The sequence below is a fragment of the Polypterus senegalus genome, chromosome 18, assembly GCF_016835505.1.
Source record: "Polypterus senegalus isolate Bchr_013 chromosome 18, ASM1683550v1, whole genome shotgun sequence".
Lineage (NCBI taxonomy): Eukaryota > Metazoa > Chordata > Cladistia > Polypteriformes > Polypteridae > Polypterus > Polypterus senegalus.
Genome location: NC_053171.1, coordinates 30175284 through 30201899, shown reverse-complemented (window position 1 = coordinate 30201899; position 26616 = coordinate 30175284). Strand labels below are relative to the sequence as shown.

At 37.3% G+C, this 26616-nt stretch overlaps 1 protein-coding gene across 1 annotated transcript; it reads left to right on the top strand.

Annotated features, from left to right (window-relative positions):
• Nucleotides 1-169: 169 nt before the first annotated feature.
• On the top strand, nucleotides 170-26460 carry xrcc3 (X-ray repair complementing defective repair in Chinese hamster cells 3). Its single transcript, XM_039741789.1, has 7 exons — nucleotides 170-268; nucleotides 6764-6901; nucleotides 7528-7740; nucleotides 13314-13468; nucleotides 19239-19451; nucleotides 21283-21329; nucleotides 25804-26460. The coding sequence occupies exons 1-7, from the start codon at nucleotides 214-216 to the stop codon at nucleotides 26075-26077; spliced, it is 1095 nt and encodes a 364-aa protein (XP_039597723.1). The 5' UTR covers nucleotides 170-213; the 3' UTR covers nucleotides 26078-26460.
• Nucleotides 26461-26616: the final 156 nt, after the last annotated feature.

Sequence of the window (26616 nt, the reverse complement as noted above, 5' to 3'; positions counted from 1 at the left end):
AAATTTCAATATGTCATATTAATGAAACTTATAAATATAATATGCAATTTTATCCTCGCATAATTTGTAAAATCGATCAAAGTACTGCATCGAAACTAGAGAGTTCCCCTACTATTTTCAAAGCATGTGGACGAGACCAAAAAGGCGGGATGCTTTGGAAGGAGCCAAGTGGTCAGAGATGGTTGCACGTATGAAGTGGTGACCGTTGGCGGTATGGACTGGGATAACTTGGAGTTAAAACCTAGTGTTTTGCTCGCCGTTAAGAAAGGTATGCTTCTCGGTTTAAATTCTGAGCAATTAATAAAGAAATAACGTGTTTTTAAAAGTTGTATACAAAGAATAGATTCTTTTGCTTAGTTTAGAAACTTGTTTAGATGTCATTTTTTTATAAAATGCGAAAACATTACGTACCTATATGGGTTGAAGAAGTCATACGTTTTTATATATGTGTTACAGGAACCCCAATATACTAGAACATAAATGTGGGCTGTTTACAAAACAATGATTATGACAGTTATCAATTACAGATCTAAGAATTCTGTTTCAAAATGCTTTTTGTTTCGATTCTGTTTTTCATATTCGGATGTTCAGAGATACAAAATTCTTGTATAAGTGTTTCGTCTGCGTCTAAAATATGGCTTTATGGATATTACTAACAAATAATGTTAATTGCATAATAATAGGTCTGCAAAGTTAAACTCCTAATGATTGTTTTAATTTCGAATAATTTTATATGCATTTTAGAACCCAATAAAAATATGCAGAATGTTTTCATCGCGTCGCATTTAAGTAAAGACCTGGGAAAAAAAAATTAAAATGTAACAAATTACACAATTTATTAATGTGTATAATATTGTTTTAAAACCATTTAACATGAAAATATTTGGTAATAATATTTAATAACAGTAATAATAATATATTTGTAGACATACACCACACAGCCACAACATTAAAACCACCTGCCTAATGTTGTGTATGTCCCCTTCATGCTGCCAAAACAGCTCTGATCTGTTGAGGCATGATCTCCACAAAACATGAGGTTAGCAGCACATCCCTTAAGTCCTGTAAGCTGCAAGGTGAGACCTTCATGAATCAGCCTTGTGTTTCCAGCACCTCCCACAGATGCTCAATTGGATCAAAATATGGGGATTTTGGAGGACAAGTCAAAACTTTGAACTCTGGTGTGTTCCTCAAATCAATCCTAAACAATTTTTACAGTGTTGCAGGGCACATTATCTTGTTGAAAGAGGCCACTTCCTTTAGGGAATACTGTTGCCATGAAGGTGTGTATGTGGTATTGAAAAATGTGTTGGGTAGATGGGTCATGTCAAAGTGACATCTAAATGAATACCAGGACCCAAGGTTTCCCAGGAGAATATTGCCCAGAACAGTGGTTCTCAACGTTTAGTCTTTGGGTTCTCCATGTGGCTGCAGGTTTATATTTCAACCAGTTGGTGTTTGTTATCTTCAGTTGATCTCAATGTTTAGCTAGCTGATGCTGTTTCCTTTTATTTTGCATTTATAAAAATGCAGTAGTATAATATTTACATTTATAGTAAACTAGCAAAATACCCGCGCTTCGCAGCGGCGAAGTACTGCCTTAAAATTTTTATTAAGAAGAAAATTAAACTTTTTTAAACTGAGGGAAAATATACCAATAATTATTTGTTAAGGATCTCTTTGTATACCACATTGTGAGTTCGGCACTCTGGTTGTAATATGACCAAGCTGTGCGCTGAGCTTACTCTTGAGCATGCAACGTACAGTTGGCCATGTGAACAGTAATCTTGTTTCAGATCTCACAGCTTTGATTGCTGCTGTCATAGTCGGTTTGAGTTTCATGGTTTGTTTCAATTACGACAGTATTTGTAGGACTTGTGTTGAAGTGACATTCGGCATCTGTCAAGCGTTGTAAGCACACAACCAGTTTCATCGATAAAATCACATCCAGCTTTTGAGAGTTTAAACATTCATAAACATCAAAGTGTCCACTACTGAATTCGTTAACTGTGAATCTAAGATGTTTAAGAGGCATTGGCGTTTGTCGAAAGGTGTAAAATATTTGGCCATTTCGGTACACTTAAAAGCGACAACCGAACAATTCAGCGGCAGCCATCAACTCACATGCAGAACCATAGGTGAAGGGCTTAAGCATTTCACTCTTATAGTGCTCCTGTGTAGTCTAATTATCTCCTGTACCGTCATCAGTCCACACCTTGAACCTGTCCCAGTCATTCAATACATAAGACACAATGTTCCTCCGGATATCAAGAGTGAGCCTGATATGGCCGTGCAATATGTAACAAAGAGAATGGAAAAGGTAGGTGCCATCTCCGGGCATGGAAACCACTCGGTTAGTGACAGTTCTTTGATCGATGGTGATCACCTCGATAGACATGGTAATGGGGGTTGGAATGATAAAGGAAATGGGTACCTTAGCAATGTAAAGTAAGTCTAAAATACCTACACAATAACTATAATTGTAATAAACAAACAATAAAACAGCGGAGAAGCCGTGGATTAAACAAAAAGGCTGTAGTTATCAGTAGGGAGACGTGAATCCCGTGGCAAAGCAAGGAAGGGAATGTAGAGACCGGAGCGATGGATGGTCTTATATAGGCAGGCAGCCAACAATGTGGGAGGCGTTGGGATGGGGGACCCAACGCCACCTCACATGGTGACCGAACTGCAGGCTATGGACGTATATATGTACGCAAGTAGGATTCAGTTAGCGTTAGGAACCCGTGTACCAGATTTCTTGAAGATGGACCCATAAGTAACAAAGACTGTTGAAAAGTTCAATATGGCGGCCGACAGTGGCATCATACCACCGAAATAAGTACGTACATTGGTTTTGGTTAGTACAGGGAAGCCGCCTATCAAATTTCGAGAAGATCGGGCCATAAATAAGAAAGTTCAACATGGCGGACGTTGTTGACCATTATGACCATTACGCGTAGAATTTCGAAATGAAACCTACTTAACTTTTGTAAGTAAGCTGTAAGGAATGAGCCTGCCAAATTTCAGCCTTCTACCTACACGGGAAGTTGGAGAATTAGTGATGTTGGAAAGTTCAATATGGTGGCCGACAGTGGTGTCATACCAACGAAATAAGTACGTACATCGGTTTCCGTTAAAAGTTTAATATGGCAGCCGACAGTGGCATCATACCACCGAAATAAGTACCAAATTTCAGCCTTCTACCTACACGGGAAGTTGGAGAATTAGTGACGTTGGAAAGTTCAATATGGCGGCTGACAGTGGCGTCATACCACCGAAATAAGTATGTACATTGGTTTCGGTTAGCGCAGGGAAGCCGCCTACCAAATTTCGTGAAGATGGGGCCATGAATAAGAAAGTTCAATATGGTGGACGTTGTTGACCGTTATCACCGTTACGCTTAGAATTTCAAAATGAAACCTGCTTAACTTTTGTAAGTAAGCTGTACGGAATGGGCCTGCCAAATTTCAGCCTTCTACCTACACGAGAAGTTGGAGAATTAGTGATGTTTGGAAAATTCAATATGGCGGCTGACAGTGGCGTCATACCATCGAAATAAGTAAGTACATCGGTTTCGGTTAGCACACGGAAGCCGCCTACCAAATGTCGTGAAGATAGGGCCATAAATAAGAAAGTTCAACATAGCAGACGTTGTCGACCGTTATGACCGTTACGTGTAGAATTTCGAAATGAAACCTGCTTAACTTTTGTAAGTAAGCTGTAAGGAATAAGCCTGCCAGCCTTCTACCTACACGGGAAGTTGGAGAATTAGTGATAAGTGAGTGAGTGAGTCAGTCAGTGAGTGAGTCAGTGAGGGCTTTGCCTTTTATTAGTATAGATTAAGAAGTATTTGTTATGTATCTTTAAATGCTTACTTTGTTTTTGTTTTTTAATTTACCATTTCAGTAGAATTTGCTTTCTTAATTGTATGTAAATACAGATGTCAAGCTGAGAAGACACCAGTACAAATAACTGAAAGGAGCACTGCTTCAGTGTTACCCATTTGTATGCTTAGTAGTAAATAATTGTCTAAATAATTAGAACTTTGAAAAAATCAGACTAGACAGACTTGCCTTCACTCCCCATGCGTATCAGTGAGTTTGGGGCCTATGATCCTGTAAGTGGTTCATTGGTTGTCCTTCCTTGGACCAGTTTTGGCAGGTACTAGCCACTGTATACTGTGAAAACTTCATAAGACCCTTCATTATACAGATGCTCTGATCCAGCCATCAAAATTTGGCCCTTGTCAAAGTCGCTCAGATCCTCACACTTTCCCATTTTTCCTGTTTCGAACACATCGCCTTCAAGAACTAACTGTTCACTTGCAGCCTAATATATCTCACCCCTTGACAGGTGCCATTGTAACAAAAGAATCAATGATATTCACTTTACCGGTCAGTGGTTTTAATTTAGTGGCTGATTGGTGTATTTGTAAATAAAACATTTTTATTGACTTGCATAGAATTTCTCCAGCGTTTGTCAGTTCTTAAATTTTTTTGATGCAAAACTTTGTTTGGTGGTCCTTCATTTGTACACTTTTTCTGGTGCATTCCTTTGAATCATTCTGCAATAGTCCATCATCATACTTCCATCCCAACATCCCTAGTAACTTCCTACCATGTCCTTGATATCCAAATGGAATCTTTCACTCATCGCTCCAACATTTTCAGGAAAAAATTCCATATGTAAATCTAAAAAGTTAGCACTCATGTTCACATTATTGCAAGAATGTAGCTGCACTACAGGAGGAGCAACTAGTCTTTAGAACACAGACCAGTTATGATGAGGATAGATCATTCATTTTCCTTATTCACTTAGGTTTTCCAAAATAACAGTTTCAAGTTAAGATTTGAGTGTCCCTACAGTACTACTCTCTGAACTTAGTAATTTATTCTATGTGTCTATGTGACACACAAAAGAAAGTTCAAAGAGATTCTTTTAATATTTTAGGAGTACAAAAACAGTCAAAGAGGAGTTAAGAGTATTAGGGACAGTAAAGGCACGATAGAATATACATACGGACAGTGAAATGGCAAATGCTTTGAACTTGCATTTTACTGAATTTTATACCTGTAAAGTAGTCAATAACCTCTTAGAAGTAGTAGGGACTACTAAGCAGGTACACAGTGATTTAGAAATTGTAGAAGTACTGCTTGGATTAAGCAGGTTGATGTCACCAAGATCAAATACCATTTATGCTCAAGTGTTTAAGGAGGTTCATTGGCACATACAGTCTATAAACATTTGGCACATACTTTTCGAAAATCTCTGCACACTAAGAAAATTCCTAAAAGACTAGAAGCTAAGAAATATTATCCTATTTTATTAAAAGGGTGATTGAGTTGATCTTGGTAACTATAGGCCAGTAAGCTTAATGTGCATCACAAGTAAATTAATGGAAGCAGTTATTAATGAAAAGATGGAGCAGCACATGTTAAGAACTTGTATGTTAGCAAGTAGCTAATATAGATTTAGGTGTGGAAGGTTGTATTTCACTTATATGTCTACATTCTATGAGGATGCAACAAAAGCATTCAATAAGAGAGGCACACATGATATTATTTATCTTGATTTTCAGAAGTAATAGTAAAGGTCAGTGACCAAATTAAAACAAGTTGGAATTCAAGATGCCGTGTAGACATATAAAATTCCCGTAAACACAGGAAACCAAAGTTTCTTTTGAGGGGAACTTTTTTAGAATTAGGTGGCATCAAAAGTGGTGTCCCAAAGGAATCAATGAGGGCTATTGGTCCTCTTTTTTTTTTTTTTTTTTTTTTATAAATATAAATATACAGTTTAGACAAGAATATAATTAACAACCTGGTTAAGTTTGTAAATGATGCCAGGTTAGATGGAAGGCAAGACAATGTGCAATCAACTAAATTGTTATTGGGGAGCTTGGATGACATACAGGCTTGGGCGGATTTGTGGCAAGTGAATTTTAATGTAAATAAATGTATGGTATTACATGCAGGAATTAGAACTGTTAGATTTCAGTACACAATGAGAGGTCTGAAACTTGAAAACACCCCTTCTGAGAAGGACCTGGTAGTCATAGTGGATTCATCATTGTCTACATCCAGACAGTGTACAGAAGCAATTGAGAAGGCTAGCAGGATGTTATGTTATATATCACAATGTGTGGAGTATAAGTCAAGTGAGGTGCTTAAGTTATATAACACAATAATGCATCTTTGCCTGGAGTGCTATGTACAATTTTAGTATCCATATTACGAAACAAAAATGTCAGTGCTAGAGACAGTTCTGAAGAGAGTGATTAGGTTAATTCTGGGACTGAGAGGTATATGCTGTGAGGAAAAATTGAAGGAGGTTAACAAAAAAAATTATTAAGGAAATTAGTACTGTAGATCTTAGTTGTTTGTTTAAAATAAATTCTTCAATGTAAAGATTGCGATATAGCTGGAAACCTGTTAAGGTATTGTAAAAATATTGGAAAGCTTTCCTTCATGCAAAGAACCACACATGCATGAAATAAATTAACAAGTACTGTGGTGGAGGATAGAACTCTAGGGATCTCCAAATCTAGACTTGACATTATTTTGGACAATATAGATGAATAAGAATGAACAAGTTTGTTGTGCGGAATGTTCTTGTTGCAGTTGTCTAGTGTTTTAATTTACTTGATATGCTTTTGAAGAATCTATTTTTAATGATGGGGGAATCACTCTTTAGTAAATGGGCAGTTGTAAATCCACTTAAACTCCTTACTATGATTTAATCTGTTTGATTCTTTTCTTGTTAGCAAAAATTCAATCATCTAAGGAGATCTTAAGTTTGTCAGGACTGGAACTCCAAACACTACTGAAGCTTTCCCAGGCTGATGTCCTTCACTTGCAGAAGATAGTGGCAGCTTCTATCAGGAAAACTCCAGCTATAACAGGTGGCTAACACATAAAACACATTCAAGAATCCAGTTTTTTATTAGAACACCAGTGTCTTTATGACCGGGGATATTATGGGTATCTAACAAGAAAAGAATCGCAAAGGCCTGATAATACACATGTAGCTGTAAAGGCAGTTTCAGCAAAAATTGTACAATATATTATTTAATTGATTTCCTGGTTTAACAGATTAGAATGATAATGAATGTTAAGTAAATTTTAATTCATACAGCAAGTTTATATTGCAGAGAAACAGTCATGCATTTGAAGATAAGCAGGTTATGAGCCTTACAAGAGACACAAAGTCAAACAGGTTGGCCTTTGGACAAGTGATCTTTTTTGTTTTAATGCAAACTCATTGGACACTAGACTATTCTTACCTGGCAGTTAAGGAAATATACTTCTTTTCCCTGCTCAAATCCAAGCATTATGCCAATAAACTGCTAGTGTGAATTGGTCTTTGAAGAAGAAGCCAAGGAACATATTTAAGATTTCGTTGGTGTAATTGGCATAATTTCTGATTAACGCTAAAAGAGTGAAATCAAATTTGTTGATGCCAATTGTTGGTCATTAACACGTCTGTTTTTTGATATTTTTTTCTTATTTTCTCTTTTAATCGCAACAGCCCTACAACTGCTTCGAGGAGAATGCCCATCCTTTGACCAGACAACAAAACTGAGCCTTGGTTGCCCTATTCTAGACAAGTTTTTGAGGGGTGGCCTACCACTTGTTGGTATTACAGAGTTAGCAGGGGAAAGTTCTGCAGGAAAGACTCAAATCTGTATGCAGCTATGTTTATCTGTGCAGTATCCTCAAAAATATGGTGGATTAGGTGCAGGTAAGTATATATAAGTATATACTTTTAGAAAAGGATAAAATGGCTGTACATATTGTGGGAACAAGTCTCAACACAGACAGGCAGACACCGATGGTTCTAACACCAACACACATTTATTGTCCATATTTACAATTATTTACAAATACCACACACAACCCAGTGCCCCTGCACCACACACCCTCAAGTCCGGGCTCTCAATAGTCCTTTCTCTGCCGCAACCACTCCTCTTATCAGAGCTCTGTTCTGTTCCACCCGACTCAAGCTACTGAATGGAGGGAGGCGGCCCCTTTAAAGTCCAGCCGGCCATGCTCCAGGTGCCTCCTGATGAGCTTCCAGCGGCACTTCCTGGTGTGGCGGAAGTGCCGCAAGAACACCCAGAAGCACTCCGGGTGTCCCTGGTAATCCTTCCGCCAGCACCTCAGGGAGTGGTGGAAGTGCTGACGTCCAGGGCTTCTTTGGCGTTAGGGTGCCCCCTGGCGGTGACCACAGACCCCTATAGGGTTGAGCTTCCATGCTCCGTTCCCGTGGCCCCCATACCAACCACGGTGGCTGCCCTCTTGTGGTCCGGAGAAGGCGTAGTCCCTCTCTCGGTCCTTCCAGGCGTCCCGGATGGGTACTGCCCCAAGCCGCTCGCCACAATATAATATGAATTTCATTTTTCCTTACTATGTTAGGCAGTGTGCCAAGATAGGTTTTCTACTTCTAACACCATTGCCAAACACTGAATATTTAAACAATGCTTACTACCGACATCGATACATTCTGAAAGGTTTAACAGTAGCATTGATTAGGGGAAATGCCAACGTTATAAAATACATGAAGTATATTGTGTTGTAATCATTAGAAAAAATTAGAAACCTCTGACAAAAATATGTGTTCTAAATAAGTGAAACTTGTGAACAACTGTTGTGATAAAGCCATATTGCCATTTATTGGGATTCAGCCCCTTAAACTACCTTACTCTATCAGAACACATGCAGTAAGCAGGTATGTGTTTTTTTGGTTTTTTTTTCTTTACAATTTAATTTAAGAATTAAGCACCAAATGTTTCAATAAGGAGGAGTTTAGCTTGCCTACTGAATAGAGAATGCATAATACATACATTCATCACCAGCGTTGGGGAACATTACATTTAAAAGTAACCTAGTTACATCACTCATTACTTACCAAAAAAAGTAACTACCATATGTTATACAGTGCATCCGGAAAGTATTCACTTCGCATCACTTTTTCCACATTTTGTTATGTTACAGCCTTATTCCAAAATGGATTAAATTCATTTTTTTCCTCAGAATTATACACACAACACCCCATAATGACAACGTGAAAACGTTTACTTGAGATTTTTGCAAATTTATTAAAAATAAAAAAATTGAGAAAGCACATGTACATAAGTATTCACAACCTTTGCCATGAAGATCAAAATTGAGCTCAAGTGCATCCTGTTTCTCCTGATCATTCTTGAGATGTTTCTGCAGCTTAATTGGAGTCCACCTGTGGTAAATTCAGTTGATTGGACATGATTTGGAAAGGCAGACACCTGTCTATATAAAGTCCCACAGTTGACAGTTCATGTCAGAGCACAAACCAAGCATGAAGTCAAAGGAACTGTCTGTAGACCTCCGAGACAGGATTGTCTCGAGGCACAAATCTGGGGAAGGTTACAGACAAATTTGTGCTTCTTTGAAGGTCCCAGTGAGCACAGTGGCCTTCATCATCCGTAAGTGGAAGAAGTTCGAAACCATCAGGACTCTTCCTAGAGCTGGCCGGCCAACTAAACTGAGCAATCTGGGGAGAAGGGCCTTAGTGAGGGAGGTGACCAAGAACCTGATGGTCACTCTGTCAGAGGTCCTCTGTGGAGAGAGGAGAACCTTCCAGAAGGAGAACCATCTCTGCAGCAATCCACCAATCAGGCCTGTATGGTAGAGTGGCCAGACGGAAGCCACTCCTTAGTAAAAGGCACATGGCAGCCCGTCTGGAGTTTTCCAAAAGGCATCTGAAGGACTCTCAGACCATGAGAAACAAAATTCTCTGGTCTGATGAAACAAAGATTGAACTCTGTGGTATAAATGCCAGGCGTCATGTTTGGGGGAAACCAGGCACCGCTCATCACCAGAGACAGAGACATCCTGGATGAAAACCTGCTCTAGAGCGCTCTTGACCTCAGACTGGGGTGACGGTTCATCTTTCAGCAGGACAACGACCCTAAGCACACAGCCAAGATATCAAAGGAGTGGCTTCAGGACAACTCTGAATGTCCTTGAGTGGCCCAGCCAAAGCCCAGACTTGAATCCGATTGAACATCTCTGGAGAGATCTTAAAATGGCTGTGCACCGACGCTTCCCATCCAACCTGATGGAGCTTGAGAGGTGCTGCAAAGAGGAATGGGCGAAACTGGCCAAGGATAGGTGTGCCAAGCTTGTGGCATCATATTCAAAAAGACTTGAGGCTGTAATTGCTGCCAAAGGTGCATCGACAAAGTATTGAGCAAAGGCTGTGAATACTTATGTACATGTGATTTCTCAGTTTTTTTTATTTTTAATAAATTTGCCAAAACCTCAAGTAAACTTTTTTCACGTTGTCATTATGGGGTGTTATGTGTAAAATTCTGAGGAAAAAAATAAATTTAATCCATTTTGGAATAAGGCTATAACATAACAAAATGTGGCAAAAGGTGATGCGCTGTGAATACTTTCCAGATGCCCTGTATATTATGAAATGTAATTTACTACAAACAATGCTTTATTAAAGAATATCTGTAGCAGACAGTTGGAATAAAACTAAAGTGATACTTTATTTACATATTTCTGTGACTGGATTGCACACACCACACTCTTTACTGATTGGCTGTGTGATGTGATTGAGGACTGCAAATAACTGGCGTATCCCACACCACATTTAAATTTATCTCTCGGCATACTCGGGATTAAATGTTCAGATCTTTTCATTTGATTGCTTGTTATGCATGTACTTAGCCTCTGCTTCACTAGCTGCTACCAAACAGCTGGAGCACACGCACAGACAAAGTTCAACTGACAGAAACGGGTATTTTTACATCAATAAAAAATTAAGCATTGCATCAGGTTACTTGTCAGTTTAAAATGTAATCTAACTACATAATGTCTGGTACTTTTAGCATGTTCCGACACTATTTATCAATGAATCATTTGATAAAAAATTATTCCTCTTATGCGCACACCTGATCACCAGTCAAATTCTGAAAAAGGTTTGCTTTTCATAACATATATATCATCCAGCCATTCATCCTCTACATACAGTGTTTGATAATCAACACTTGCACTCACACCACCTGCACACGTAGGAGAGATTGACAAATGTCAAACATGTCTGCATTTTTGGGTTATATAAGAACTGCCATTTTAGACACACAAGCTGGCTCTCTGTGTTTTTTTTTGAGAGAGCTGTCACAAAGAGTCATCTTGTTTTCAAGTATTCGGTGTGTTAGCAGTCCAGAGAGGAGAGAAGGAGAGATTAGCTGATTGACAAAAGATACAGTAGATACCAGGTTTGCAAAGGGTGCAGGTATAAAATGATTTAGAAAAGAAAATTGATTTTTAGAATTTGTAAACTGATTTTGAATTGTAAATGATCAGAATCTTTTTTTTGTTGTTAATCGTTTTTTCTTGACATCCTAATTTGCTTTATATAACAAAAATCGACCTTTTAAAACATGAATCATAGTCCTGTTTGTTGTCACAAAATGCAGAAGATAATTGTAGCTTAGAAAACACTAGCATTGCTGTTCATTTACCTGATTATTTCCTACCTCGTGGAGCTAATCTTTAATCACACTGCTGTAAGAAGGAATGGAGAACAAGAAGCTGTTGATCAGTATTCAAGGAAAATGAAATAAAGCCAAATCAAATTGTAAGAAAAGTACAGTGCTTCTTTGCAAAAAGTTCTAGAAGCCTTCCTGCCTTTACTTTTTACTTGTATATTTTTAGCAGTGTTATACATTGACTTTTACTGACTTCCAATGTACAGGTAAAATGTAATAAAAAGTAAATGGTCACACGTTTTGATTTTTTTTTTTTTTTTTTTTCAAACTTTAACAGTAAATATTCTCCATCTTGAACAATGTTATGTTTTTAAAGTGATCAAAAGGAGAAGAATAAAGTCAAACAAGAAAAGAAACATCACAGCAAAGCTAAAAAGAAGAAACACTTTGTAGTTCCTTGAAAAATATTTCTTGTTACACACAGTGTATTGTAGAATACTGTAATTTCATTTTCGCCTACATAACCTTATTGCTGTAATGCTTTGGGTGCAAGGTGGAGATTGTTCTTTGTAGAGAGCCAGTCAGTAAGACACACACACATATATGTCTGGAATCAATTACACTGGAGCTAATTTAAACTTGCCAGCCAACTGGCATGTTGTTGGACATATGGTTGGCAAATTGGATTACCTGAAAGAAAACCAATGCAGACATCAACCAGACATGAAATTTGAAACCAGGGTCCTGGATCTGTAAGGTAGCAATGCAAAATTCTCCTGTGTGGATGTATAGAGATTTATAATAGAGAGATAGAGATACAGTACAATGTATGTAATATTAAAAATATAAATATTACTTTCACCTTGTATTTTTATTGATTGGTACCCATTTTAATATTAATTTTTTTTCCTTTCCATCAATCCCATAATCTCATATTTTCATAAAGGAACAGAGATAACAACATTCCTGTTACAGTGAATGTCAGTGGAAATATATGCTGATAAAGAGCAAACAACATTAAAACATAAAACAAATAAAAACTTGGGTTAATATTGTGTCATAAATCAAATCTCGAGTATCCAGATATACAGTATATGCTCATAACATCAAAACCACATTTAATTTGCCTAAAATATTATTAAATAAATTCCCCAGAAAATACTTTTGTGCATAACAGTTAAACTTGTTCAAAATAGACTGAGCTTTTGAACTGAAGGCCCATTTCTCTTCTCATACATTCCTTCAGAAAGCAAATAGCATCTCACCACTGTACTGCTGAGCTTGATTGTTTGCTTGGAGCAGGAGGGCCTGGTACAAATGATTCATATGAAGGCTCTTTTGTAGGCCTAAAAATACAATAAGTTTCTGTTTTCTTATAGTCTTGTGAAGTGCACAGTTGTATCTAATTTTGTGATGGACTATTACAGTGTTCTCATCTAAAATTGTACTTTTTAGAGCCTTTCTGTCAGGGTTATACTGTTATGATTTGGAGGTTTTTTTTGTTTTTTCTGTCCACCCTGGCCATCGGACCTTACTCTTATTCTATGTTAATTAATGTTGACTTATGTTTATTTTTTATTGTGTCTTCTATTTTTCTATTCATTTTGTAAAGCACTTTGAGCTAAATTTTTTTGTATGAATATGTGCTATATAAATAAATGTTGATTGATTGATAAAAACTAAAGTTACATGTCGTCTTTCATTAAAATTAAGTGATAAAGGGCTTCATGCATTTCTTATACTGTCTATTTTGGTTAGATGGATTGTTACAGTTGCTAATCAATATGTGAGTGTCGAAACTATGATGATAAGATTTTCTGTGCACTGCCTTTAGGAGCTGTCTACATCTGCACAGAGGATGCATTTCCAGCCAAGCGGTTACAACAGCTAATCAGTCTGCAACATCGACTCAGGCCAGAGGTCCCAGTGGAAGTTATGAGGAGTATCGCATTTGGAAACAATATCTATATTGAGCATGCAGGAGATCTGGTGAGCCATATGGCCATTTGAAACTGGGATGAATATAAAATATGCTTGTATACCTCTATAAAAAGTTACATGGAAAATATCAGTCCCTTTCTTAATGACCAAGGATGTTTGAAAACAATTACCATCTTGTTGCATTTTCCATTTTTATTTCTAGCCATCCATCTTTTTCCTCTTAGAAGCTTTATCTTGGTATGGGTAATGGGGAAAAATGCCATACCTTGACAGCACAGGGATCCAAACAGATAGTGGCCCTTGATCAGTGCTAGTCTTCTGATGAGCATAATCATGCACATACCCATAACTGCACATAAAGAGTCAATTTAGAGTCACCAGTCAGGTTTATAATGTGTGGGAGGGACTGTTTGTCAAAACTTGCAAGATTATGCTAAATATGCAACCAAGAATAGAAATACACTAGGGTAGTAACACATCCTGATGTTTTAGTTTTGTAATTTTGAAATAAGCATACCTACAATACTATTGTTGAGGTTTTAATCACAGCAGGATTGGTAGTTAATGTTGTGATACTGCAAGATTCAGGATAGGGTCTTTTTTAAAAATTTCTTCATTATATGCAGTGCCCATAACTAAATGAGCAGTTCAAGTTGCTGTGTTTTGATTTAAAGCATATATATATTTTTTGCTTCTGTAAATTATACTTAGTAAGTATTTCAGGGAAATGTGGAGCTACATTCAGATTTTAAACTGTACAGTAAATGTGTATCATAGGGAATGAATTTTTATTTAATAATATATACGTGAGCCTTTTTGATAAGAGATGAAATGTTTTGTGCCCAATTCAGTTCATTAGTTATATTTGATTCAAGAAATTTTAAGTTGCTCAAACTCTACTCATACACAGCAGAGGCAATTCTGTTGAAACTGTCTTCTTCTTTCTAAAGTCAATGAGCAGCTCCTTGGTGTTTGACATTAAGATTGAGAATATTGTCTTGGCGCACCACTGAGTCAGAAGGTAGACCAGGTTCTGTAAGCCATCGCTTTGTTTTTTGCGATTAGGCTGATGATGGTAGTGATATCACCGGCACATTTGATGATGGAGTTAAATGTTTACTGGCCACACAGTCGTAGTAGTTGAACAAGAAGTACAGAAGGGAGCGAAGTACACAACCCTGTGGAAAATTTGTCCTGAGGGTCACCATGAAGAATGCGATGTGCCAATCTGTACGTGCTGAGGTCTGTTGTTTATGAAGTCCAAAATCCACTTGTAGAGGTTGGCATAAAGCCTTAAATTGAGGAGTGTTGTGATCAGCTGTGATAGTACAGCAGTATTAAATGCAGAGCTGTAATGTATAAACAGGACTTTGGCATAGCAGTTTGTATTATCCATATTGCCGGGTACGAGGGATGTGTCATTCTCTGTGGATTGGTTTTGGCTGTATACAAACTGGAGGTGATAATGACTGTCTTGAATATTTTGTTATTTAATTCCAGCACGGCATGATGGGGCTGTGGTAGCGCTGCTGCCTCACAGTTAGGAGACCCAGGTTCGCTTCCCAGGTCCCCTAGCTTGGAGTTTGCATGTTCTCCCTGTGTCTTTCTGGTTTTCTCCCACAGTCCAAAGACATGCAGATTAGATGCATTGGCGATCCTAAATTGTTCCTAGTGTGTGCTTGGTGTGTGTGTGTGTGCCCTGCGGTGGGCTGGCGCCCTGCCCAGGGTTTGTTTCCTGCCTTGCGCCCTGCATTGGCTGGGATTGGCTCCAGCAGACCCCCCGTGACTCTGTGTTAGTATATAGCGGGTGGGAAAATGACTGACTGACTAATTCCAGCACCAATCTCTTAGAGCACTTTAGCAGCCCTGGAATGAGAGTGACGAGTCTGTAGTTATTCAGACTGTAACCCTTTTGTTTTCTTAGGCACAGGGACAGTTGCCCGTCCAAAGTAGATGGGGACTTATTGATTCTCTTGATGAAATGTTAAAGATGCCACTGTAAATGTTTGCTAATTGGTTGTTACACATTTTAATATATGCTATGAAATTCCAAACCTGATGCCTATTGGACATTCACTCCTTTACATCATGTATGAAAACAAAGAAGTGTGAATTATCTGATGCTGCAGGCAATCAAATGGTGGGCTACTTTGTTGTTGTGATGAAAATGCACATAGAAAATATTAAATTTGTCTGGAAGAAAATAAACACAAAACATTCTTAATCCCAGCCAAAGTTGAGTGAATTGTTACAGTGGCTAAATAATATCTCTAGTTTACTCTAATACTGATGTTTATCCACTCTTTTTGAATTTTTGAGTTTTTATATGCATTTATTTTGAGTTTCTTTGTCACCATTTCAAAATGCATTGCTTCATATCTTCAGTCAATTTCCATTGTCTGTGGTGATCCACGGTTTCATTTTGGAAAATGTACAAATAAATTTTGTAGGCACCCAATCATCCACAAATTATATTTTTGATTTCTTTATAAGTTTGTGTTCTTTTTTTGACATGGTATATGAAAGTGAATCAGATCTTAAAGTAAGTTATTAATTATATATACATACACACACACATATAATGTACACACGTGCATATTTACAGTACATGTGTGTGGGGGTGTATGACTGCAACAATCTTTTCTCTTTACTACTTTCTCTGTCTTTTTTGTCCTTCTAAGTCATCCAGCACACATCTGGGACAACAATATTGTCCACATTAAAGAAATGGGGAGCCTCTAATTCAAATAGAATAAATTTAACTTATATCAACATCTGCAGCCATTGTCAATGCAAGGAATACTGGTAGTTAAAGCAAGTAGTTAAAGTAAACATTACTGAAGTGATTCTCTCAAAACGGGGAAACGATATGACATAAGAAATTAGGAAGTAGTAAAACATTTTATATCAGAATTTATCTCTTAATTTCCATATGATGGAGTGACCATGAAAATTCCAATTTAGTTGTTAAAAGGTTCCTTATCATCCAAAGATAAAAGGAAATAAGAATCTCTAATTTAGAAGCAGCCCTTATTAAGCAACTTGCACAACTTATCTGAAGGCATACAAGATTTAACTATATATGTTTGTTCCAGATTGAGTAACTTAAGAATATCCATTTCTATCTGCAAAGATAACATTTTTGTAATAATCTAATGTGTCCTTGGACAAGAGGAGCATAGAGCTTCAATGGACAAGGAATCCTCTGAAGTAAGAAATGATTCAGATACCTGTTGCCAAGAACTGATTAGTTAGAGTAAAATTGCATCAATGCATGTTGCCTCACGATCTGGAATAATTGAAGGAAAGGCTTTATATATATATATAAATATAAATAAATAAACATATTTCTTTTGGGGTTGAAGGACATTCTGTGAATGATAATTGGTATTAGTAGGAGCAATTTTGTTCGTTATCACAACGTACCATTTAGTTGTTTCAATAGAGGACATAAGCAATGAGTTCAGATTTACAAAGATGTAAAATCTTGGCAGTTATTGCACACTTTCTGTAAATCCAATAAACTTCATTTCACTTCTCAAATATCACTGTGTGTGTCTCATATATGATATATTTAACTGACATTTTTTATCGTAACAACCAATGATTTATACAGGAAAATAATGACTATTAACAAGGTTGCCCAAACTTTTCCATCCCACTGTGTATATGTGTATATACAGTAATCCCTCACTATATCGCACTTCGACTTTTGTGGCTTCACTCTATCGCGGATTTTATATGAAAGCATAACTAAATATATAACGCAGATTTTTCGTGGGTTCTGCGGACAATGTGTCTTTTTACTTCCTGTACATGCTTCCTCAGTTGGTTTGCCCAGTTAATTTCATACAAGGGATGCTATTGGCGGATAACTGAGAAGCTAACCGATCAGAGCACGCAGTTAAGTTCCTGCGTGCTGAATGCAGTGTTAACCAGGAAGTCTCGTCTCGCTCATTCAGCATCAATGTGTTTCGCTGTGTAAAGAGTTGTGCTCTTTTGTGTTTATCTTTGTGCATAGTCAAGCCCTTCATTATGGCTCTAAAACGATCTACTACTGCTTCAGGGGCCGTGCCCAAGTGCAAACGGAAGATGTTAATGATTGCCGAAAAGGTAAACGTTTTGGATTTGTTGAAGATTCTTTTTATTTAAAAAGTAGGAAAGGAATATAAGATCTACGGCCGCAGTGTCCTTTTAACCAGGGTGCAAAACGAGTTGTAAGTGGATGTAATAAGGCAGTAGTCTGGATGGAATCTGCTTTAGGGATTTGGATTGAAGACTGCCAGAAGAAGAAGAACGGCGGTGCTACACAGTCGCCTGAAGTGGCTCCTTTAAGGGCTGTAACGCTCTCCTTTGTTGTGCAGTAAAATTAAACTCATTGTTATCGGACAAGTCATCGTGTCATTGTTGGTGAGTAACCATAATTAATTTTCTACTTACAGTACTTAGTACATGTAAGTACGTTTAGTGTCACTGTACACACATCTACTGTATACTATTTTTCTTGTGTTGTACGTATTTATTGCTGGTGGCATGTCTATCGTAATGTCTGTAACATATGTGATATCGGAGACACTCAATATCTTTAAAATAATATTTAGGTTTTACTGTATATAAACAGTGTGTTTATATACATAATTTCAATGAATCTTACCTAATATCTAAGAGAATACAAAGAGATTATGCTGTATAACTCTGCAGGGAATATTTATAAACAGTGGGAGAGTTTATAAGGGCTTAAAATATATAAAAAAATAACCATACAAACATATGGTTTCTACTTTGCGGATTTTCACCTATCGCGGGGGGGGTCTGGAACGCAACCCCCGCGATCGAGGAGGGATTACTGTATATATATATATATAGTGAAACCTCGGTATACGTCCTTAATTCGTTCCAGACCCTTTGAATTATACCAAACAGGACGTATACCAAACAAATTTTTCCCATAAGAAATAATGGGAAAATGATTAATCCGTTCCCATGAAAAAAAAATCCTATTGCTATTGGCATATTATACATTGATGGGGTTGTATAAAATAATTTAAACACTGCTTAATACTAAAATACATAAATACAAAGGCAATTAGATGAAATAAATAAAAATTTTACCTCACTTTACTTTTTAATAACATCTTTGTTTTTCACAATCGTAGATACCGTCGTTCTCAGCAAACGGTATGCAACAGCCATGTCCCGGATACGCATGCCACCTTCATACTTTTCAACAATCAATTCAAATTTACATGAAAAAAACACAAAATCACGTTGTGACGATGCAGGTTTGCTGTATGCTCCTGCTGCCGGGGAGCTTTTGAACCCTACACTGTCGGTAATGTGCCTCACTGCTAACCTCATCGGTAACAACAAAGCAAGGGGATGGTGAAAAAGTGCAAAGTGCTTTTATTAAAACAATTAACAATTTGAGAGGAAAATCATGGTGCCTATAGAAAATCTTATGCAGACAAGGAGTGAATATGATTTTTTGACTCAACATAGGTAGTTCTCAGGCAAGATTTACTAAAATGTTTATGTTCATATAAGTAAATCATAGGAGGAATGTGGGAAAAGAACCAGTCAGGTCATGAGTTTTATTTGTTTTAAGAGTACGATTTGGTTGTTTGGGAAAGATCTATCATTTATAGCAAAGTAACTGAATATGTTTAAAATTATTACTAATATGTTCTACACAATTTTAGTCTGAGATTGTGAATGCAAAAATCCACTGCAATGATCTGTTCATGTCAGTGATAAAGCATACCTGGACGCTTACGTTTTCACTTGATGTTTTTGTTTTTTTTTTTTTTGTCCCCTGCAGGAATCGTTGAATATGTGTGTTTCCAAAAGAATACCGATATTAATGTCCCGGGGGTTGGTACGTCTAGTTGTGCTTGACTCTGTAGCAGCTCTTTTTCGCTGTGAATTCGAAGCAAAAGATGCCATTGTCAAGGCCAAACACCTGAAGACATTGGGAGCAATGTTGCATAACCTCAGCAGCAGTTTCAAGACACCTATTGTATGTGTCAACCAGGTATGCCAAAGCGAGCTGACAAGATGCTGTACAGCAAATTTAAAAAGATGCAGTTACCACAAGGGAAACATTTGAAGTATTAGGAACTATTTGAGGCGTAATTTATACCTGAAGTAATCTTTAATTTTGATCTCTAGGTAATAGTAGATTTTATTGTGTATGCATTGCAGACAGGCTTTTATTAAAGACTGTCTGTTGTTAAATCTTGTTAAAGTTGTTAAATCTTGCCGTTAAATCTGAAAGAATAAATGAAGTAAGGATAACAGGATCAGAAATAGTTGTGTGTTTATATTTATGTTAGTGCTTCAGGGAAAAGGTGAATGTTAAGTCTGCTTTTAAATACTTAACTCAAAATAACTTTTCGGGGAGGCAGAAAAGAGATCTTGCAAAGTGGAATGGCAGTTTAATGAGAGCAGTGTTGCATGGATTTCAAATAGTAAGAAAGGTGTGTTCTTTATTTTATGTTTCTCACATTTACACAGGGAATGCACTGTGGACATTAGAGGGGCTGTTCATCATCTTCCAATACTAAATAAAAAAAAAAATGGATTGTATATGTTTTTGCTATTTGGCAGTTGGTATTTTGAAAGACACTATGTGTTTGGTGTCCCTCAACTACCTTTTTGTGTTGTCACCAACCCCCATTTGGTCATGTACGTTTGTTACGTAAGTGATGTTCCTATATTGAGTAAATTTCTTGTAGACAGAGACACTAAATGGCTTAATGAAGACTATGTTCAACTCATTCCTAGTACATATAAATTGTCCATACAAACTGTTTTCTGGGTTTTAAAGCTTGTAACGTATTTTTGATTTTAAAGCCAATATAGGCTAGCTAGGCAAAATGGTGTGATTCCAATATGAGTTAGGATTTTGCAACAATACTTAAAAGAAGTTAGAGTTTAATACATGTGAGTTTTTAAGAAAATGTGTACTTTTAAATAACATAAGTTATACTAAAGTAACTGCAGTTCTTTTCCCCAATGATGTGTATAAATCCAGTTGAAAGCATTCTTCACTTTTTATAAATAATTGATCATTCCTTAAAATCATATTGTAGTGCTGTATGCACCTGTTCCAAAGACTATTCTAGGCTTATCAGATCCCCAGTTAATACATTATTTACAGTATATACCTTGCACAAAATCAAGTGGAATAAAAAATGTTAAAGAGTTGCAGCAGTTCAAATAGCCACCACATATAGTTCCTTATAAAAGCCCGTGAAACAATTCATTTTTGGAGTATTGTACAATCATTTATTTATTGTATAACATCAATGTTATGGATTGTCTTAGGGAATATGAACATATTTTTATGCTATGCCAGTTGCTGCTAGAGTATGTGCTGGTTATGACCTCAAGCAATTACAGGTCTTACATTGTTTCAGTTTACAGTGGTCAGTGAATCTAACGTAGTACAACGGAGAAAACAGAAGTACTTGTTGGGTGGCAGAGAGCCCGTACAGATACAGGAAAGTTATGCAATGTCCACATAGAGTAAGGCCAGACCATATTGTAAGCACTGTGCTGGTCTTCAGAGGTCGGGCTTTCCTGAGTGTTTGAAACACATTCACACACAATTTTTTTTTTTTTCCCTCAAAATGCTATCAATTAGACTGGCGCAAAGAAATGCACATATACTGTCCATATCTTTTCCAAGTGCCTCTAAAATGAAGATTAATATTATAAAAATGGCCCCCAATCTTAATATTTAATAAGTTTTCCAGGGTGCCTGCTGTCATCTGATTAGATCAGAATGTCTCTGTGCCTGTAAACATATTTACTTTTCTCCTACTGAATTGTTTACGTGTTGTTAACATATTTTGTGTTAGGTTACAGATGCAGTGGATGAATCAAGGTTGATGGAAGGCAACTTTGGGTAAGTTTATATGCAGGCCTCAAACTATACACTGTTGCACTTAACCATGTGTCATTTTAAAGATTAAATTTACTAAAAATGAACACTGCTGTTAAAAGAAGGGGTTTTATCTTTCTGGGGGCATTTGTTCCAGACAGAAATATTTCTTAATTTAATAGATTAACGTAATAAATTCAACTTTCCTTGTGGTAAATGCTTCAAGTTACTAGATATAGTCATGAAAAAGTTTAGGAACCCTTCTTAATTCTTTGAATTTTTGTTTATCATTGGCTGAGCTTTCAAAGTAACAACTTCCTTTTAATATATGACATGCTTTATGGAAACAGCAGTATTTCAGCAGTGACAATAAGTTTATTGGATTAACAGAAAATATGCATCATAACAAAATTAGACAGGTGCATAACTGTGGGCACCCCAACAGAGATATGACATCAATACTTAGTTGAGCCTCCTTTTTCAAATATAACAGCCTCTAGACGCCTTCTATAGCCTTTGATGAGTGTCTGGATTCTGGATGGAGGTATTTTAGACCATTCTTCCATACACCATCTCTCCAGTTCAGTTAAATTTGATGGCTGCCGAGCATGGACAGCCTGCTTCAAATCATCCCATAGATTTTCGATGATATTTAAGTCAGTGGTGTTCTTCTTCCGCCATGCAAAACACTTTATGTTATGACCAAATAACTCAATTTTTGCATCATCAGTCCAAAGCACTTTGTTCTAAAATGAATCTGGCTTGTCTAAATGAGCATTTGATACAACAAGTGACTCTGTTTGTGGCGTGAGTACAGAAAGGGCTTCTTTCTCATCACCCAACCATACAGATGTTCTTTGTGCAAATTGCGCTGAATTGTAGAACGATGTACAGATACACCATCTGCAGCGAGATGTTCTTGCAGGTCTTTGGAGGTGATCTGTGGGTTGTCTGTCACCATTCTCACAATCCTGTGCATATGCCGCTCCTGTATTTTTCTTGTCCTGCCAGACCTGCTGGGTTTAACAGCAACTGTGCCTGTGGCCTTCCATTTCCTGATTACGTTCCTTATGGTTGAAACTGACAGTTTAAACCTCTGCGATAGCTTTTTGTAGCCTTCTCCTAAACCAGGATACTGAACAATCTTTGTTTTCAGATCTTTTGAGAGTTGCTTTGAGGATCCCATGCTGTCACTCTTCAGAGGAGAGTCAAAAAGGAATCGCGACTTGCGATTGAACACCTTAAATACCTTTTCTCATGATTGGACACACCTGTCTATGAAGTTCAAAGCTTAACAAACTAATCCAACCAATTTGGTGTTGCAAGTCATCAGCATTGAGCAGTTCCATGCATTCAAATCAGCAAAATTACAAGGGGATCCACATTTTTGCACAGCCAGTTTTTCACATTTGATTTGATTTCATACAACTAAATACTGCTTCACTAAAAATCTTTGTTCGGAAAACACCGCAGTACTCAGATGTTCCTAGGAAATGAAAGACATACCACTGTTATCTTTTTTGTTGAAAGAAGAGTAAATTATGCAGGCTGAGAGGGGTTCACAAACTTTTTCATATGACTGTAAGTTGGGTGTGTCAAGAGAGTCATTCCTACTTATTTCTGTATTGTACACAACTTTGATTTCAGCATAGGAAAATAAAGGTTATTTATTTTTTATGTTGTCCTGAAGGCAGCATATGTTTCTCCAGTCTGTACGTACTGTTTGTGAAGTCATCCTTGCCCAAGACACTGACATACCACCATAACATCATGGATGCTATGCTGTCTTCACAACTTGTAGCTGGTAACAGTCTAGAATGTACTTTTCTTCTTTGGTCTGAAGAGAGCATGATATGCATTTCTTCGAAAAAGGACCTGAAATATTGATTCTTCCAACCACAATACACTTTCCACTGTGTGATGGACCAGATGTCTCAGTGGATGTAACTACGTACTGCGTTACTAAAGGTTTGCCGAAGTACTGGAGAGCTCATGTGACGATATCACGCTTATTGATGAATGATACTTCTTGATGGAGTGCCGTCAGAGGGATTCAATATCACAGTCAGTCAGCTTAGGTTTGCACCTTTGCCTTTTATGCACCAAAATTTCAAGATTCCTTGAATCTTAAGTATACCATGTATTGTTGAGGGTGAAATACCCAAATGCCTTCTGGTCTGTTTTTAACAAACATTGGTTTTTAAACTTTTGGATGATTTTCTCACACATTTGTGCAAAAACTGGGGATCCTCAGCCCATCTTTGCTCCTAAAGGACTAGGCATTTCCTATATGCAGCTTTTATACCACTGCATGATTACAATCGCCTGTTGAACAACCTATGTTAACATCATTATTTAATTAATTTATTTATTTACACATTCTTGGCCCTAAACTGGTCATCCCATCTATTTTTGAAATGTATTACAGGCTTTCTGTGGTAAGAATGGATGCAATTTATAAAAATGGCTAAACATTTAAATATCTTGTTTTTATACTGTATGTGATGGATTTACGAGTCAAAGTGAATTTTGAAATCCATGGATTCTACTTTTATATGCATTTTCAGTACCATCCCAGCTTTTTTCAGTTTGGGTTTGTATTAACGATGCACAGTAGTTATTACTGAGCTTGTGAGGTCTCATGATCAAAAAAGTTAAAGAAGGTTATAAACAATTTGGCAATACTTTTGACCTTCTTCGGAGCACCATGAAGTCCACTGTAACAAAATGTTAAAAACACGGCATAATCCACACTTTAACAAGATCAGGCCATTCTACCAAATTGAGCAGCTGGAGAAGAGCAGTTGTGAGGGAAGTGAAGAAGAGGTCATTTACAGCACTGACAGAATTGCACAGTTCTTTGTCTGAAATGGGAGAAGCTATCTAGATCTCTTCATTGTTTCACAGATTTGATCTCTTTGGGAGAGTTTCTAGAAAGAAGCCAATTATGAGAAAGGCCAATATTAACTTACTTACACATGGAGTTTGTTAGAAGACGTGACAAAATGTGAAGGCATGTGAAACTCTTTGGGAAGAAATTGTTACTGTCTGATGAGAATAAAGCTCAGCTGGCCTAAAGCAAACTGTTATGTTGGGCACAAACTAGTTACAGTCCCTTACCAAGATACTGTAACACCAACCGTTGACCAACACTATGTCAAGTATGGCGGTGAAGACACTGTCTGTCCTTGAGGTTTCTTTTTGGCTGGAGGAAGTGGAAAGCTTATCAACCAGGGAAACATGGATGGAACCTGATCCGGATAAATCCTTGTTTAGTCAGCAGGAGATATGCATTCATTGTGAGGATTCATTTTACAGTGTAATAATGACCCAAAGCACATGGCAAAAACTACGTAGAAGTGGCTTAAAAACGGTGGTTAATATTCAGGAAAGGCCAAGCCAGAGTTGAAGTTAATTAAAAATCTATGGTATGACCTGACCATCGTTCTCCACTGAAGCTGATTGTATAATCTGGCACAGCTGGAGCAAAATTATATTGAAGAGTGGGCAGAATTTCCAAAATCTAAATGTTCAAAGTTCATACAGATATATCCAGCAAGACCTCAACAGCTTTTATTGCTACTGAAGTACTATAAACACAAGTTTTGTTGGGGTGAGGTTATTACAGAATTGTTGGGTGCTGCAACTCCACCTCACACGGTGACCGAGCTGCAGGCTATGGCTGTATATATGGACTAAAGTAGCTTCCAGTTATGACCGTTATGCGTAGAATTTCGAAATGAAACCTGCCCAACATTTGTAAGTAAGCTGTAAGGAATGAGCCTGCCAAATTTCAGCCTTCCACCTACACGGGAAGTTGGAGAATTAGTGATGAGTCAGTGAGTCAGTCAGTGAGTGTGTCAGTGAGGGCTTTGTCTTTTATTAGTATAGATACATGTAACGCACACAACTTACAAACATTTTTACAAGATATTTTTTCATTGTTACTTAAAAGTTAATCTAAAATGACAGACTTTGAGACAGAGAAAGCACAAGTATAATGTACAGTGTATTTTATTATGATTTAATGTAATTTATTTTGCCTAATGTATCAATTAAACTTTATCATTGGTGTGTATGTAAATGATAAATGACTGATAGGTAGAGTTTGCTACTCTTTGTGGTCTCCAGCATCCATGGTAGGCCTTGGAACGTTTCACCCGTGGATTCAGGGGTCGTACTGTACATCACTGCGTACTACAAGAGTGTGTCATTATATATGTGGGCCCAGTGGACAGTGTTTACCATTTTGGTGCCCTATAGAGTTCCACGTGGGATATGTGAGGTCTGTCTGGACAGCTAAAGCAAATAACAAACGTGAAGTCCTCTACAGTCCTTTTAATTTATATTTTCTTTATGTGTTAGCCATCCATAACGGAACATATAGGGTCGTTTATTACTGACGTGCTCATTTTTGTTTACCTTCCTTCTGGAAGGTGTTGGTCATGAAGCAGCTGCAAAAGAGTTGACCATTTATATCTTTTTTGGTATTCTGCAGGATACTGGAGAAGAAAGTTTTGCCAGCTTTGGGATTAACATGGTCAAGTCAGGTTTTAATCAGACTGATGGTGAGTCGGACACACTTATCTGTGCAGGATCGTTTTCCACAGTTGACAAATCATCTTTGGCACTTGGGCAACATTCTCAGAACCATGGAGGTGATATTTGCCCCTCATATTGCACAATCTTTTTGTTTTTACACCATTGGCATGGATGGTGTTCGAGGCATTCAAGCTAACAATGCAGAGCAGGCCTCCACACAGAACATATGAAGACATTTTGAAGACTGCAAGGAAGACATGGTGAAAGGATGGCTTTAAAAGAAGAAGCATTTACCTTATTGTTTTGATCCTGTAAATATCTTGTATTCTCAAAGGGTAACGTGTACCATCTGTAGACTTCTGTCTCATAACCAGACGTGTGTGTGAGTACATGGTGAAAATGAGAAGGGCAAAAAGCCATGAAAAGATGGACCTTTGCTCGCTATGGTGTTGGGTCGAGTGACTACACGTGTTGAGCTGTACAGATAAGACATGGCATAACAACCAAGTGCACTCATGGAACACATTCTTAGTTACTTTACCTTACCAAGTTTTTACTTAGACTCAATAAAAAGTGACATTTTCAAATGTGTAATATTTTTCAGATTTTAAAGTGCGTATAATAAATGTGAAATATATTTCAAATCATGCCTTGTTGACACAGTTTCAGTCCACACATAACATAAAATAGCAAAGGAAATTCAAATGTAAACATTTTCTGAAAACTGGCGGTTAATGTGTGCAGTGATCTAAATCACATCCACAAGCGT

Coding starts and splice junctions, on each gene's coding strand:
- xrcc3 (XM_039741789.1), top strand. CDS start 214: ATGGACTGGGATAACTTGGAGTTAAAACCTAGTGTTTTGCTCGCCGTT. Junction 7,741..13,313: donor ATATGGTGGATTAGGTGCAG/GTAAGTATATAT, acceptor CACTGCCTTTAG/GAGCTGTCTACATCTGCACA. Junction 19,452..21,282: donor CTATTGTATGTGTCAACCAG/GTATGCCAAAGC, acceptor ATTTTGTGTTAG/GTTACAGATGCAGTGGATGA.